General features: G+C 34.2%; 1 protein-coding gene across 2 annotated transcripts; it reads right to left on the reverse strand.

The window, feature by feature from the left end:
- Window positions 1–2,555: 2,555 nt before the first annotated feature.
- LOC115229084 (riboflavin kinase-like) lies at window positions 2,556–16,999 on the reverse strand. Of its 2 annotated transcripts, XM_029799508.2 has the most exons (5): window positions 16,528–16,999; window positions 16,153–16,406; window positions 9,812–9,963; window positions 6,289–6,391; window positions 2,556–5,198 (listed from the first exon to the last, which is right to left on the reverse strand). In XM_029799508.2, exons 2-5 carry the CDS (start codon window positions 16,250–16,252, stop codon window positions 5,083–5,085), a joined length of 471 nt encoding a protein of 156 aa, XP_029655368.1. In that variant the 5' UTR covers window positions 16,253–16,406; window positions 16,528–16,999; the 3' UTR covers window positions 2,556–5,082. The 2 variants fall into 2 exon arrangements, with proteins under 2 accessions (XP_029655368.1, XP_036354989.1); XM_036499096.1 differs by having other exon boundaries at window positions 16,153–16,999.
- Between the last annotated feature and the right edge of the window lie 234 nt (window positions 17,000–17,233).

Genomic DNA, 17,233 nt, shown 5'->3' on the forward strand with positions numbered 1-17,233 from the left:
CTGGGAATGGTCTCAAGTGAGTTGGTATGAAAAGGGTTAACTCATATCTAATATGTTTGGTTCTGTGGAACAGGAAAACAATAATCCTATCATAGGAATGTACTTATTTCTTAAGATAGTAGATTAAGGTAGTTGAGAAAAACCTTCCTTTTCGATAGACATGAAGAATGAGAAATAAAGTTTTAAAGCCAATGTGGTATGTGTCCATCACCTTCGCAACTATATATAAAATATAAATGAAATAAAAAGAATGTTGGAGAGGCTGTATGACATGCAAAAAAATATTCTACTTTTATTTTTTTTATATCATGGTTACCAAATTTCAGGATGCATGATCCAAGCCAACAAGGATTAACTTTAGCTAATTAAGAGTGTATTATTAACACGTGTTTAGTAGTGTAAACAATATATTGTGTCTGTTAGTATCATTAATCATCATATTAAGTTTACAATAAATATTTAATGCATTCGAAAATACATTCAACCATACAAATGCAGGCATGGCTATGTGGTAAGAAGCTTGCTTCCCAACCACATGGGTCTGGGTTCAGTCCCACTGCATGACACCCTGACCAAAGCCTTGCGAGTGGACTTGGTAGACAGAAACTGAAAAAAGCCTGTCATATATATATATATATATACATACATACATATGTATATACATATATACGTGTGTGTGTGTGTCCACCACCATCACTAGACAATTGATGCTGGTGTGTTTACATTCCTGTAACTTAGTGATTTGGTAAAAGAGACTGATAGAATAAGTACCAGGCTTTAAAAAAATAAGTACAGGGATTCATATGTTTAACTAAAATTTCAAGGCAGTGCCTTAGTATGGCCACAGTCAAATGATTGAAACAAGTAAAAGACATATATTCAAAACATGTTTTATCTCTCTATATATAAAACTGAGAATGTGTGTCTGTCTGTGTGTTTCCCTAAAACTTGAAAACTACACAACCAATTTCATTCAAATTTTACACATGCCTTACTTAAGGTCCGGGGAGTGTCATCGGCAAAAAAAATCTTAACTTATTCCCTAGGGCGACCCCACAGCAATATCATATCTTCTCCACTATTTCAGTATTACGTGTTAAAAGTGAAATAAAAACATTTCTCTTTTGTAATGCAGACACTTTCACTTTAATACTACAATACAGGATTTTCTGATAATATATGATAAATACTAAAGCTAAAAACCTATTGCTTTATTAAAAAAGAAATTTCTATCATTTCAATTCATTGTATTTCTTCTTCCCCCTAAACTTAGGTTACTACATGTTTTATTTCAAAAGTATATCTTATAGATGTTTTTTGTTGAGTTGACATTTAATATGTGCCATAGCCAATAGAATTGATAATATAAGTGTGGAAAGTAATATAAGAAAAAGAACAAATAAAAAAATTATTTTTTAATGAAGTCAAGAAAAATAACAGCAAAAAAAAATTCTTAAAGTGTTGTTGAAAATAAAGAAATAAATTTGACAAATTTATAATTGAGTCAATGAAGAGTTTTATGCAAATTATGAAATAATAACATAACATTATAAACAATATTATAAGAAATAAGTTCAATACTTTATAAAGCATCATGATTCAGTTATTGATTGCAATATAATACATTTCTTTACTAGAGATTTACGAATTTGCAGTTTCAAATTGCAAAAGTTGCTTAGAAAATAAGTCGTTTCCCCATCATCCATCACAACAACCCCTTGCAGAATTATACTATAACCACAGATTCTTTCCAAAAGTTTAGAATTGACACCGAGACCAAGAAAAAAAAAAAAAATAACGAACAAAAAAAAAGCTATCGAATAATCTCAGTTAATCATTTCCTGCAAAACTTTTTTGCTCACATTTTACTTAGTTTTTGGCACTCGACAGACTTAGTCTCACCGATGGAATTATCTCTCAGTAGAATAACATCCTTAAGGAAATTAAAACAGTAACTACAAAACCTAGAGCAGAGTCAATTTTACTTCCTTTGACTTTGTTATAGGATTAATAGTGAAGTTAATGTTATTGTAAGGAGTATCAAAAAGCTAACAGGAAAAAATGCAGTATGAGATGGAGAAAAAAAATTCACTCATTGACTAATATTATTTAGATTCTTTTTTTTAGATAAGTATGGGAGATAACTCCAGATATGTTTTGGTTTTATGGGACCATCTTCAGCAAAGCATAGACTTCACTGTTCAACAGCCAATATCAAATATTAATTTTCCCCTCACCATTTACTTCTAGTAAACCATTTGATGCTTCCTGCATTAAATATGTCAACACTAACACTTATTTTTTCCCATGCAGATAACATCTATGAGCAATTTATTCTCTGAAAGTTTCTGTGCATGTAATGATACTGTTTAAAACAGGAATGAGAGAATGAGAACCTTAGTCTGAGATCACAGCCTCAAGTCCATTAAAGAACAAAAATAAATATGAAACCTTAACATGCTGAAACTTGGGGTATGAATTTTTTAGTATGTGTATGTGTGTAGATGTGATAGCTAATGTAGTTTGCTTAGCCTACATATAGCTGTTGTATCTACAAGTTGATGTTTTTATAAAGTAGAGAAAACTTAGTGCATATCAAAAATACATGACTTGTGCACGACAATGATGAAAAAATATTAACAGAAAAAGAGATACACACACAAATAAATCACATGTGTAATAAATATAAATGACAGAGAGGACTATGTTTGATATAAAATACAAGTATCAAATCCAGTACTTGGAATTTCCCAGCAGCAACTGATATATGATCTGATCTTCAGACACCATTCATTAACTAGTGAAGGAAAAAGCTTCACCAGTGTAACTCATAAAATATCACTGAAACATTTAACTGTTCAAAGGGAACAACTTTGTTAGGCTTAATTACGAGATTTTGGTAAGAAAAAAAAATGATTATACATGCATGAAGATTGTGGTTGGTTAAAATTTAAAATATAGAATGAATTATTACAAAAAATTAAAAGTAGAAATTAAAACTAATTTTAGTTTCAATCTTAAGTATGCACAATCTTCAGACATATATAATGATTTTTTGACCTAGCTCTCGTAATTAAATCTACCAGAGTTATTGGACAGTTAAACGGGTTGGGTCAGTGTCAAGTTTTTTTTTTTTTTTTTTTTTTTTTGCGGTGGGTAGCACCACAAAAATCATTGCTGGCGCAAAGAAACTCTGAGTACTGGATATGAGAGTTCCATGCTTGTATTAGATATCTTTGTTAAATTTAGCGATAATTCATATAAACCCATTGTTATTAACAAATGCAAAAACCATACTAAAACCATATTGTGTGTGTTTAGAATTAAAATGATGAATGTTTAAATTTGGTTGGTAAAAAGAAAAATGGTTTTTAAATTCACTGTGAATCATACAGGTGGGTGAGCGTTTTGGTTCCATCAAAATATTTCATGTATGTCAGCCAATGTAACTGACTGAACTTTGACACTATTATCATTATCATTTATTTAACATTGCAATGAGGCTGATGTTGAGCAAAAATAAAGTTATTGAATTTATACCTGTTTTTTTTTTTAGATTAGTTACAAGCAGTGAAAGATAAGTTTTCAGGACTGTTAACTGCATTATTTGTTTCTTTTTTTTTTTGGGGGGGGGGGGGGTCCCAGTAACCTGATCAACTTATACCACAAAAATGTAAAGACCTTTTTGTAATAAAAAAAAAAAAATCACAAATTCAATCCTGGCCCAAACACATGGATATTATATACATGACTACTAACGGTACTCATATACTGCTTAAAAATTGCATTTTGCTTCTTTTTTTTTTTAAAGAGGTGAAATTAATGTTTTGGAAAATGCTTGTATGAAATAATGTTGGTCAGTATCTTATAATGATAGGTTAATTAGCTGCATATAGTGTTGGGTTTAGTGTGTTATGATTCCTTAATGAGCTAATAATGTTGACTAGCATTTTATGATAGAGTAATTAACCAAACACTGTCTTATAATAAGATTAACCAGTAATTGGTTTTGGTCAGTGACTTCTGATGATAATGTAATTTAAGCTGGTTAATGAAACAGCTAGGAAATATAGAAATATTTAAACACCCATTATATTTCATTTAACATTACACAATATCACCTGCTTACATTTGCATAAAGCAAAAAGATGTGGAGCAGAGTGACTACTGAGATTGTGAGGTGTTCATGATATATCTTACACAAAAAAAAAAAAAAGAAAGAAAAGAGAAAACGGTGTAAATGAATTAATGAAAATGCTATGGCTCCAATCAGGAAGTGAAATCAGATTGTAAAATCATCTGGATTCAATCATTCTGCATGATTTCACTTGCATTGTTAGTGACCTCATATTAAGAAACAAGAAAAATATGAATGCCATTCTTTTTACATTACTTAATCTTTTAAACTCTGCATTTGCTTCCAAAGAAGATTTGGTCATTTGTTCATAAGAGAAATCATTCAATGACATTGGACCCATTTGATGGCATTAACCACAAAGGATGCACAACAGAACACATCAGATAATATAGCAAAGACTTGTGACAAAACCTTCCTTGAAGCTCATTGAAAAATCTGTTCAGCAGTCATATTCTAAATACCATAAACAGATGACTTATCTGATGTGCATCAGTAAATATTATACCATCAACAGATGAAATATTTATATCTGTGCCTGTAAATTTTACACAAATAGTAGATATGTCTATAGACTTCCATCAAAAGATGAAAATTATATGTCTGTGTTGCACTATCAATAAATGAATTTTCTATGTTTGTATATTTCTGTAAAATTTACAGTCAACAAATAAATTATTTACATCTGTGTGTCATTTAATATGACACCATCAATAGATGACTTATATACACATGTATGTTTGCATGTATGTAACCGTTCTTTTTTTTTCTTTTCATTTAGATTTCATAAAAATTTGCAGAAGGGAATGTTATGGAATTAACATGGTATTTTCAACAGAATCAACAATATAATTTAAAATATAATGCTTATATTATATTAATATTTAACAATCATCACAATGAAGTAGATGTATAAAGAATGTTCCATCCTTGTTGCTCATTGATAATCAACTTTGCTCGTCAGCTCCAAAGAAGTTGTCATCTTTATAAGATAAACAGTTCGGCATTTCCAAAAGTGTTGACGCTTTTTCAATATCATTTTCTATAGCTTTAATTAGTTCATCTGAATGTAACATAAAACAAATTTTATTGGAAAGACACACACATTTAAAAACAAAAAATATTATAGCATATTCAGGAAAGAGAAAAAGCAACGCCCATGGCATTTTTCAGGCCCTTTCAGGGAAGAAGGGACAAAATTATTCTCAGATTGAGCACTTAGCCTGAATGATTAAGGAACCCAAAGGCCAAGTAGTACTATTAAACAGAGTAACATAGTAAAAATACCATAGAAAAGCAGCAACAGTCCATCTGAAGGGTTTCCACATATTTTCTCTCAATTGAATTTCACTCAAAAGGCAATGGTTGGTTTAAAACTATAGCAAAAAACATTTATCTAATGTACATTAGAATTGTACCAGAAACCACATAGCTGTGAAACAAACACGTTAACAACACAGCCATGCTTGTACTCATGAGCAACCATTTGCCAATATGCTATAAAGACAAGTGGAACTAGGTTAGATCTGTCATGAGCCCTTATGGAAGCACTCCGTCGGTTACGATGACGAGGGTTCCGGTTGATCCGATCAACGGAACAGCCTGCTCGTGAAATTAACGTGTAAGTGGCTGAGCACTCCACAGACACATGTACCCTTAACGTAGTTCTCGGGGATATTCAGTGTGACACAGAGAGTGACAAGGCCGGCCTTTTGAAATACAGTAAGAGTGAGAGAAAGTTGTGGTGAAAGAGTACAGCAGGGATCACCACCATCCCTGCCGGAGCCTCGTGGTGCTTTTAGGTGTTTTCGCTCAATAAATACTCACAACGCCCGGTCTGGGAATCGAAACCGCGATCCTACGACCGCGAGTCCGCTGCCCTAACCACTGGGCCATTGCGCCTCCACGTCATGAGCCCTAGGGCACATAAGACCAAAGTTTAACCTGGTTACCATGGCATATAACTGACAGAGATTACAAGACTCCTCACCAAACAGGACACTGTACCTCCACATGTATTTTTAACAATTATTTATCGACGTTTCTGCTTCAAATCTTGAGTTTTGTCTTTAGATAAAACAATTCTTCTTTTAATAGCTGTTGATAAAATATAAAATAAGAAAGAGAGAAGGCACCAATCTGCCACTACTTACCGAGACCATTAAAATCTGCCATTGGTCGAAGATAGCCTATTATAATAACTTTTAATAAATTACCATAGAAATCTTCTTTGAAGGTGTGCAATATATGAGTTTCCTACAAGAAAGTAAAATTGAACAAATCAAAGTGGTGGAAAAAGCAAAAAAAGTAATAATAAAAAAAAATATTTTAGTTGTGATATTTAAAAACTAGTTTTATAGAAACTTCTTTTGAAATTCCTATTTTGTTTTTCATTCATTGACATGTGTAGGTTAAACTCTCTTTACTATTTACTCTCTTTTACTTGTTTCAGTCATTTGACTGTGGCCATGCTGGAGCACCACCTTTCGTTGAGCAAATCGACTCCAGGACTTATTCTTTGTAAGCCTAGTACTTATTCTATCGGTCTCTTTTGCTGAACTACTAAGTTACGGGGACATAGACACACCAGCATCGGTTGTCAAGCGATGTTGGCTAAAATGTTAGTGGTTTGTCCTGTATGTCTTAAAGGAATTTGTCCGAGTACCCTTTAAATGTTATAGGATCTTTTGCTTTCTATTTCTTTTGTGATAATGTTGAGGGATGCAATAACAATTGAGCAAAAAAAAATTGATTTTTTTTTTGTAAAAGGCCCTTTTCTTTTTAATCATTTTTCATACCAACCTGCCTTGAGATTGTCCCTTGCTCTATGACAAAAACTTCATGTTTGAAGTAGGTAAAAGTAAAGTAACCTGACCTTCCTGAGTCATACTCAAGGGCCGGTTTTCCAGTTTCATGGCATATATATTCCCTATTTGGATGGGACACTGGTGTGTTGAAGGATTACTCATTTTTGCCAGCTGAGTGGACTGGAGCAATGTGAAATGATGTTTTGCTCAAGAGCACAATTTGTTGCTCAGTCCAGGAATTGAAACCACAAACTTATGATCACGAGTCTAACACCCTAACCACTAAGCTATGTGCCTCCACCATGTTTAAAGTGATCTAAATTAAAATTGTCCATTACGATATCATGTTGGTTTATTTTTTAAATATCATTTCAATAACAGCAAAGTTATTTTATTAAATTCTTCATTTTTTCAAAAAAAATTTTTTTTTCTACTCTAGGCACAAGGCCCGAAATTTTTGGGGAGGGGGCCAGTCGATCAGATCGACCCTAGTACACAACTGATACTTAATTTATCGACCCTGAAAGGATGAAAGGCAAAGTCGACCTCGGTGGAATTTGAACTCAGAATGTAAAGGCAGACGAAATACCATTAGGCATTTCACCTGGCATGCTAACATTTCTGCCAGCTTGCCGCCTTTCAAAATTTTTTCAAAATTAATTGGAACAAAGGCGATGTACTTTAAAAGAAATAAAGTAACAAAAGGTTTAAGATAATAGGCAAAATTCCACTGCTACTTCTAGCAAATATAATGACCATATACAAGCCCCTTTCTGTTACTGAAATTAATGCAAAATGTTGTTATAAATCTTCTAAACTTGGTGACATTGATGATCTCTTCCTCCAATTATACCCCACCTTTTTTTTTTTTTCTTTAACTAAATATAATCACTTCAATAGAGGCCACCAACCAAGCAGAGCCAAGCAAAGTGAAGTGGCTCCTCTGTCAAAGTGGACAGCTATTTGACACATCCTGTCATCACTGCTCCATTGTGTCTCTCTCACTCAACCCCCAATGACCTAGTCTACTTAGCAGTCAGAAAAAAAAAAAAAAACTACTTGAGACATCATCATCACGATCATTTAACATCTGCCTTCCTTCTCCACACCACTGATGTTATACAAGGGAAAGGCAAAGGCCAATACAGCTTGGCAGTGACATCGCAACTTATTTCTACAGCTGAGTTAACTGGAGCAATGTGAAATAAAGTGTCTTGCTCAAGAACACAACACACAGCCCAGTCTGGGAATCGAACTCACAACCTCACGATCATAAGCTCGATGCTCTAACCACTGACCCATGCACCTTCACTACTGAATAATAATTCTTTCTACTAAAGGCACAAGGCCAGAAATTTGTGGGAAGGGGACAAGTTGATTACATCAACACCAGTGTTTCGCTGGTACTTAATTTATTGACCCAGAAAGGGAGAAAGGCAGAATTTGAATTCAGAATGTAGGATTGAGGTGAGAGGCCAGATCTGGTCAGTTCCAATATAAAACAGATTAAATATTTTGGCTGGATACGACCTGTTTGAATGCTAAAGGGTTAAAGACTTCACCACATGGTGCTACTGACTAACAACAACAACAACAATTTCAAATTTTTCCACTAGGGCAGCCATTTTGGGGGAGGTAAGGATGAGTAGATTACAACAACCTCAGTGTTCAAGTGGTACTTATTTTATTGACCTTGAAAAGATGAAAGGCAAAGTTGACCTCGATGGAATTTGAACTCAGATTGGAGCAAAATACTACTAAGCATTTCAGTCAGCATGCTAACAATTCTGCCAGCTCAGCAACAATAGCAGTCAGTTTACATAACTGTATTCATTTGTTTACTCTATGTTGCAGATGAATAGAAAACAAAAAGTTGGCACACACATAACAGACAGTGCTGAAAAGAGAACATACAATGGGGTAAAACTTGTGACTAGAAGTTACAAAACAAAAACAAAAAAGATGTTAATACAATGGAATTTCAACAAGTAGGCAACAGAGGCACATCTGAGAGGTTTAATAGTTCACTTAGTAACCACTTGGTTCTGGGTTCAATCTCACTGTGTTGCATCTGAACAAATTTATTCTCCAATATTGTCAGGTTGATCAGTGCCTTGTGATTTGAAACTGATGGATGGAAAACGTCTACAAGTCTATTATTACACATACAAGCATGCATACACACACACACACACACACATACATACATAGATATTATGTACTTGCTTCATTCGTTACACTGTTGCCATGCTGGAGCACCACCTCAAAGGATTTAGTTGAATAAATTGAACTCAGTAGTACTTATTTTTAAGTTCTATACTTATTATGTCATTTTTTTCTTGCTGAGCTGCTAAGTTACAGGGATGTAAACAAACCAGGACTGACTGTCAAGCTGTGTGTGTTTACATGTGGGATGGGGTGACACACACGGAGAGGATGGGCTTCTGACCTGGCTATAATAGAAGACACTTGCCCAAGGTGTCATACATTGGAACTGAACCCAAAACCATGTGGTTGCGAAGCAAGCTTTTTAACCCCACAGCCAGACAGACAGATAGATAAATAGATAGGGAGACAAACAAATAAGCCAAACAAATAAAAAGACAGAAAGACAAACAGACAGACAGGGAGATAGGTGGATAGGTAGAGATTAATGTATGTGCACCCAAAGCAGTGCATTATATCCCTTTACATCAAAAGATAGCCCCGTCATTTGACAAACATATTAATAAAATAAGTGCCAGACTAAAATAAAAACAGATACAACTGGCTAAAACCCAACATAGTCAGAGTCCAATGACGGCAATCAATGAAACAATATACTTAATGAAAGTCTTGGAAAAAAAAAAACAAAAAAAAACTGACTTACCATAGATTTCTTTTCATTTTTATAATAGGGGTTCCATCCGATACTAAGGACCATTTTGTAAACTGGTCCTTTATCAACATTTGCCCAACCATAGTAGACACCATTGTCCATGCTACATGGTAATTTACTAACTACTTCTTCATCATGGTTTGCTGTAACAATAAATATTAAATCAGTAATTATTTTGTCTAGTATTAATTGACTTATTAACTTTCTGTCATTACAATACGTTTTATCATAAAGCCTGCTGCTACTTATACTTTTTCTCTCTGTTAGTTAAAGTTCAATTTGTCTATAAATTCATTTTCATATGTAATCAAATAGGCACATATATATATATATATATAGTTGAAATTTACAGAAAAACAAAAGATGAAGACAGGTGTATTAGTTTGAAGCTTGGGAAGGTGAGAGTCTGTTACGTTTTGAGCCTACGCTCTTCAACAGAAAAGAACACAAAAAACTCAACAGAGAGAGAATAAAGTAACTTTTGGAGTTAGCGGTCAACCATGGAGAAGCAAAAAATTATAAGCGGTAATGATAAATTTTATCAAGTTCAAGGGGGAAATAACTCTAATATCCAAAATTGAGTGGGGTCATGCAATAATACAGTTCTCAAATCAGCCACCATTATCCTAAATGTCTCCCCACAAATGAAAACAATTATTAATAAATTTGTTCAGTCAGGGCTGACCCGAGGAGCTACAACAACCTTGGTGTTTAGATCTAGGTTAGTTCAGACTGAAAAAACTTATGATCAAAAGTATTCATGCTATGGCCACCCAATTTTTTTTTTTTTTAGATTCAATAAGAATTTCTTTTCTACAACAATTTATGTAAAAGAAAGTTGTTATTTGTTACCACATAAATTCATTTAGAATTTGTGGCATGCTGATTAAGTAACAAGTATTTCATAAAGTTTGAAATATGTAGAAGTGAAACTCAAAAGTTGTGATGTACATGTATTTTCCAAGAGAAGCAATGGTCCAATGGTTTCAAATACTGGCATTCCATTGGTTACAATGACAAGGATTCCAGTTGATCCAATCAACGGAATAGCCTGCTTGTGAAATTAACATGCAAGTGGCTGAGTACTCCACAGACACATGTACCTTTAGCATAATTATCAGAATGATTCAGCATGACACAAAGTGTGACAAGGCTGGCCCTTTGAAATACAGGTACTACTCATTTTTGCCAGCTGAGTGAACTGGAGCAATGTGAAATAAAATGTCTAGCTCAAGGACACAATGCATCACTGGGAATTGAACTCACAACCTTGTGATTATGAGCCGAATACCCTAACCACTAAGCCACATGACTTCACTCTTTCAAATACTAACAGACTTTTAAACTCTGTTTACTCTCTCTCTCTTTACTCTTTTACTTGTTTCAGTCATTTGACTGCAGCCATGCTGGAGCACCACCTTTAGTCAAGCAAATTGACCCCAGGACTTATTTTTTGGAAGCCTAGTACTTATTCTATCGGTCTCTTTGCCGAACCGCTAAGTTAAGGGGACGTAAACACACCACCATCAGTTGCCAAGCGATGTTGGTGGGGACAAACACACACATATATATATATACATATATATGACGGGCTTCTTTCAGTTTCCGTCTACCAAATTCACTCACAAGGCTTTGGTCGGCCCGAGGCTATAGTAGAAGGCATGCCCAAGGTGCCACGCAGTGGGACTGAACCCGGAACCATGTGGTTGGTAAGCAAGCTACTTACCACACAGCCACAAAATTAACGCCAACATTCCAGTATTCATCATCTTGGAGCACACATCTTTTTCATATGTACATAATTTTTAAAGTTTTAAAGTTTTTTGGGGAGAAAAAAACAATTAAAACCTGTAGATTTTTATTTAATTTTGTAATGCCATAAGCAACATGAAACAATGTTAAATGATTTAAAATCAGGAGCATTAAGTAATATATTAGCACATTGGGATGTACTTAAGGGAATTTCAGTTGTTATTCCTAGCAAATCAAACGACTCCATGAAATTCCCTGGATGACTGAAACAACAACAACAATAACAACAAATTTACAAATATTAATTCATTGCCATGCATAGATAGAATTGTTATCTTTCAGGAGATTTGGCACGTTCACTTAATTACAATGAAATGAGAGGTGAGATAATTGGTTTACACCAGAAGATTCAAGTGTAGATTTGAGTTTTATCCATCTCAATCTCTGAATAAATATGTATAAAATGACGATGAAATTAAAGAGGGATTACACTTAAAATACACAGGTTTTAACCCTTTCGTTACCAACCCGGCTGAAACCGCCTCTGGCTCTGTAGTACAAATGTTTTATTTTCATAAGTTTTGCATTAAAATCATCAACCAAACCTTATTTATGTTCCTAACCCAATTTATGTTCCTAACACTAGCTGAATGATAACCAAGTTATTTTACTAAATTCTTTGTTATAGTTAAAGTAATTGAAAGAAACACAGAGCATCTCAAAATAAATATGGTAACGAAAGGGTTAAGCAGTGTTAGAAATGGGTGGAGGAGTTCACAGAGGAACAACTTTCCTCTTACTTTTCAGCTCACAGTGTGTGGAGATTTACGACATCTTGTGGTCACCTTCACAACCTCAGCCTCTTGGACCTTAAAGTACCCCTAATTTCTAACAAACTATTTCCATTTATGGTTGTAAAGTAAATTTTCCATTCATCATAGCAGCAGTAGATATATCTGTCACTAGCATAGCCACACTGTGGCCCTTCCTTCAGTTTTCCACTCCCACAAAAGATACATATTGCCTATAGCAGACCCAAAAGTGGTGCCCCTTGTGGTGGACTGCCCCAACTCTAGCAATGCTAGTGATATCTGTCAACTGTTAAGATTAACTGGACAAAAGTACACCCCTCTCTCTTTCCTCTAACCCTTTTCTGTGTGGAATGATTTTCACAATGGATCTGGTGAATACTTGTTATCATCAGTATATCTCACTGAAAGAATAGTAATATCAAATTCACATGATTTGATTTGACCCTTGATATTTAAGTTTGGATCAAACATTTCCCTCTCTTCTCCATAAAGAGTTATGAAAATTGGTACATTCATAACGGGCTAATGCCAAAAGAACTAACAGCGAGTTGCAGCACCAATACTGGGTCGATACTTTTCTTAATTTAAAATAAATGACTTGCAAAATCGTAATTTGTTTTTCTGGTTTAAGATACAATGTAAAATTATATTTCTCTGTTAATAGAAAACAAGTGAATATAAATCTAAATTTTGATCTTTAACTAGGATACAATTATCTTTAAATATACAAAAACGGGGATACCAACAAAAGTGTGTCCTCCCGTTGATACAACTTTGTTTCCTCATAACTGATATGTTAAATATCATTTATATGAAATTGTACTATGGGCCTTTCCCTGGCCCTTTGCGTTGTAACCAATCGATGTTCTATCATCTTCGTAGTAGCCCACGTCTCACGTATAAGAGCACAGGTAGGACGGTGTTATTGAAGAATCTGGCACATATGGTATTATTTAGTTTTCTTTTGAGCACATCCTTTATTGAGTTAAATGCCTCCCATACTGCCCTTATTCTCTTGAGATTTCAGCGTCCACATATCTCGGCGCATATTCACTGTGTGCCCTAAGAAGACGTTACTCCTTAACCTTCTCGATTTCATCGCTTTCCCACTTCTATTTGGCCTTGTGCGAGCTACGTCTAGCAACCGCATATCTTGTATTTGTTGCCTGATGAGATGATCTTGAAATGGAAATTGCCGAATAAACTCTACCAAGAATTTAGTAGAGTTTTTGTTGTCAATGTCACCTCATATTTCGCCTCTGCAGAATTCCATGTAACATGTTATGATTAATAAATGCGTCGGCGGTTTATTGTTGACAGTCAAGTGCAAAACAAAAATTCCGTCAGAGCGGTCACAGGTAAATCACTTGAAAGTTAGGACCACGTCCAACAAGATATTTCGCTCGACGAAAGATGATTCATCAAATTTTACAACCTACTCAATTTCAACAACATAAGTACTCTTTATTCTTCTAATTATTTCTTTACAGGCAAAACGGCCCAGCAAGAACTTCCCTCAAGTACCATTATAAGACCACCAATAAATATATTTTATCAAGTTTATCAGTGGAAGATAGATATATACCTTCGAAAATTGAATCAATACAGTGAGACGGAGGTTTTCGACGCCCCACCACACAAGCGCGAATACAATATGTTCACGTGAAACCCTAAGCATGATTGTTACACTTTAAACTTGCCCATCAAGGTTCCACTACTGTTATATATCAAACCATGTGCTCATAACGAAAGGATAGTTCATCGTGGGGTTTTGATATAAGTTGCAGTCAGCGTGATTTAAATAAGAAACGACCGGTCAATTTATGGGATTCATATGTAAAGGGCATTAGGTTTCGAAGTAAATAAAATAATGTCTTCTATAATGAAAGTATTGGTACCATTTACTTCCTGAAAGTTTAAAATGCTTTTGTTTCAATTTAAACCGGATGGAAATGTAATAGGCAACATATATTTAAACACTGCAAATACGAATAAATATATTTATACCCCACCAACATCAAGTAATTCTTTATGTTCTTCAAAGTATAACTGTATTAAAAAAGAAGTGGAAGAGGAGAGAAGTATCGGTGATCGCTTATTGCTTTTTTTTTTAATTTATGGTTATAGACCAAAGTTTGAAACAAAACTAAAACAAGATTCTAAATGTCTGATGGTCTAAACGAAAATCTGTAAATCAATTTTTTTTTTTTAAAGAGCATAATAAGAGTTAGAGGAGAGGTAAAAATACCCACATTTAAAAGAATAAAAGCTAAAAAGAAGCCAATTTTTCTTTCTCTTTTTTTATATTTTTAATTGAATGGATATTTAGTTTACGAGTTCTTTCCCGCAAATATGTGTGAGTGTATACATATATATGGCAAATGGAATATACGAGAATATACACATATACACGCTAACACAAAACTGAATAGTTTCCAGAAAATCTGTTGACAAATAGATCGTTTTCCGTAACTAATGTAAACAAAGGTTTTTATTCTCAGAGGTAGTCAATTTCAAGTCATGCTGGATGAGGTTTTGATATATATCTATATATACCACACACACACACACACAAAACTATAATTTTTGTGAATTTAAATACAACACAAAATATATTCGAGTATTTTCTTTAAACAACTTATTGATTCCCTTCTGTCATTATACATATTGATTTTATATCATTAGAGATTTATTGTATTGTGTTTTTTTATGATAGTTTGGGGTGTAAAATATTTATCTGACCTTTATCTGAAGTCTAAATTAAGCATACGAGATAAAATAACTCTTTGCCGACCAAATCAATGTGCCTAATATATCTATAGCTTATTAAAGAAAGAAAGAAAAAAAAAACGCGGCAGCGTGGGAACCTTTAGGTGGGCGTTCGATCTGCTATACATAGGAGCTAAATGTCCCTCAACTCACATCCCTCAGTCTTAAAGAGAAATATCACATCAGATATTATAGCCCTAGGTACTTCTTTAAAAATGGGATGGTCACGGTTTGATTGCTTTGATGATAGGTGTCTACTCGATCGGGGTTGATCTGTGACTGAACAACAAAGTAAATTAAGACAAACAGCTGTTGAACATTTCTGCAAGGAATATGCAATCTGCGTGGAGGGCAGGGAGTTACAGAAATGTTTGAATGGCGAGTAATATCTAAGGTTTATAATCCGGCATTTATAGGAAAGAGAAACGATTAAATGAAGTTGTTCGTCCTTCTTTTCAAGAGCAAACTGGTCGTCTTAATTTAGGCTCTAACTAGGATTCGACACGAAACCGCCGACTTTGATAAGAGGAGCACTTGCCGCTACCCATTGCGATTTTTTAAATTTTTATTTTAAATCCCTCATACCGGACTCAAGGTTAGCTTTTATAACAAAAAGGAAAACTCTAGAATAGTGCTGTTGTTTATTTATCATCTCCGAAGATGGTAACAACCAATAAATAATACCTAATTATATATATCAGGCCTTAGACAATTAAAAAAAAAAATTCAGTGTTAAGGGGGAGTGATCACAGAAAATGACCGCATGCAAAACCTTATGTAATCAAACTAAGATAATATTGTTTCTTCGAAAGAAAACTGGAATATTTATAGAATGGGAAATGGGAAATGGGAAGGTGTGACTTTTATATATCATCAAAAATAAATAATCATTTTAAAACACTGGAAAATGCATGAGGTAAGAGAAAGATAGGACGCTTAAGGGGTTCACCTTGATAGATGGCTGAATATACATCAAGTAAATGAGAAATCCTTATTTACCTGTGGGAAAACCTAGTTGTTTGCTGCCCCGACCAAATCCTTTGACTACGTTTCCTTCGGCATAGTAAGGCAGGTAATTTTCTGGACCAGTGGACGTCATTTTGTAAGTTTGGCAGAGAAGCAACAACAGCCGCAGTCAGATGAAAGTTCAATGACTTGTGAGGAGTGTCCTGTAGGCGTGATGTTTATATCTATGACTGGCAAGTGTGTTATCAGTTATGATTCAGCAGCGCATCGATGTTGTGCAAATACCTCTACAAATTAATATAGGAATTGAAAAAGTATCACTCTACTAATATTTTCATTATTGAAAATATATCACTTTCACTATTCTGTACCGGTATTTGCAAAAACCCCCTTCAAAATAATATTTACCGTATTGAGAGTTATTATCCCTTACTTCCACCTTGAAATCCGTTTGCCATCGTCAAATATAGCTCGTTATCTTTTTGATTAGACACGTAATTACTGCTTTATTTCTGTGTTGCTAACCAAGGTTGTTAAATGCTTAATCATACCGAGCGGATATCACAAATATAGTACGATCGAAACACATCTATCGTCTCGAAAAGTGATAGCAATGTGAACGGAATAAATTTATCTCGGGAAATATAATTTTAGTCACCGTCCAACAGTGGTATTAACCTTTGTTCTAATCAAGTTTGTTTAATATTCGACGAATAAGAAAAGCTGTAGAACTCCTGCTCGGATGTAAATTTGTATTTTTGTTAGTTTACACTCAAGTGGGAGATGCGACTTGATTTCGTCCTCTGATTATAAATATTTCACTTTGTATATTGCTCGTTAAAATCATTGAGAGAAGTAAACACATTATGCAATCATTTCTCCGCCCCTCCCCATAAATATGACGCATATTTATGTAACAGATTAATTTTCTGGGGATATTTCTTTATCGTCAACATATTTATCGCATGCTGTGTAACGATGGCTCTGACGTGAATGTTTGGAAATGCTTCATCTGTATTGTTATGAATATAAAAATTTCATTTACCTTTCTCACATCTTGTGTTTACTAATCAAAGCTTAACCGCCAAATGTGTGAATTACCAAATTAAGGCGA

Source organism: Octopus sinensis, unplaced genomic scaffold, assembly GCF_006345805.1.
Source record: "Octopus sinensis unplaced genomic scaffold, ASM634580v1 Contig11718, whole genome shotgun sequence".
In the NCBI taxonomy this organism is placed as follows: Eukaryota; Metazoa; Mollusca; class Cephalopoda; order Octopoda; family Octopodidae; genus Octopus; species Octopus sinensis.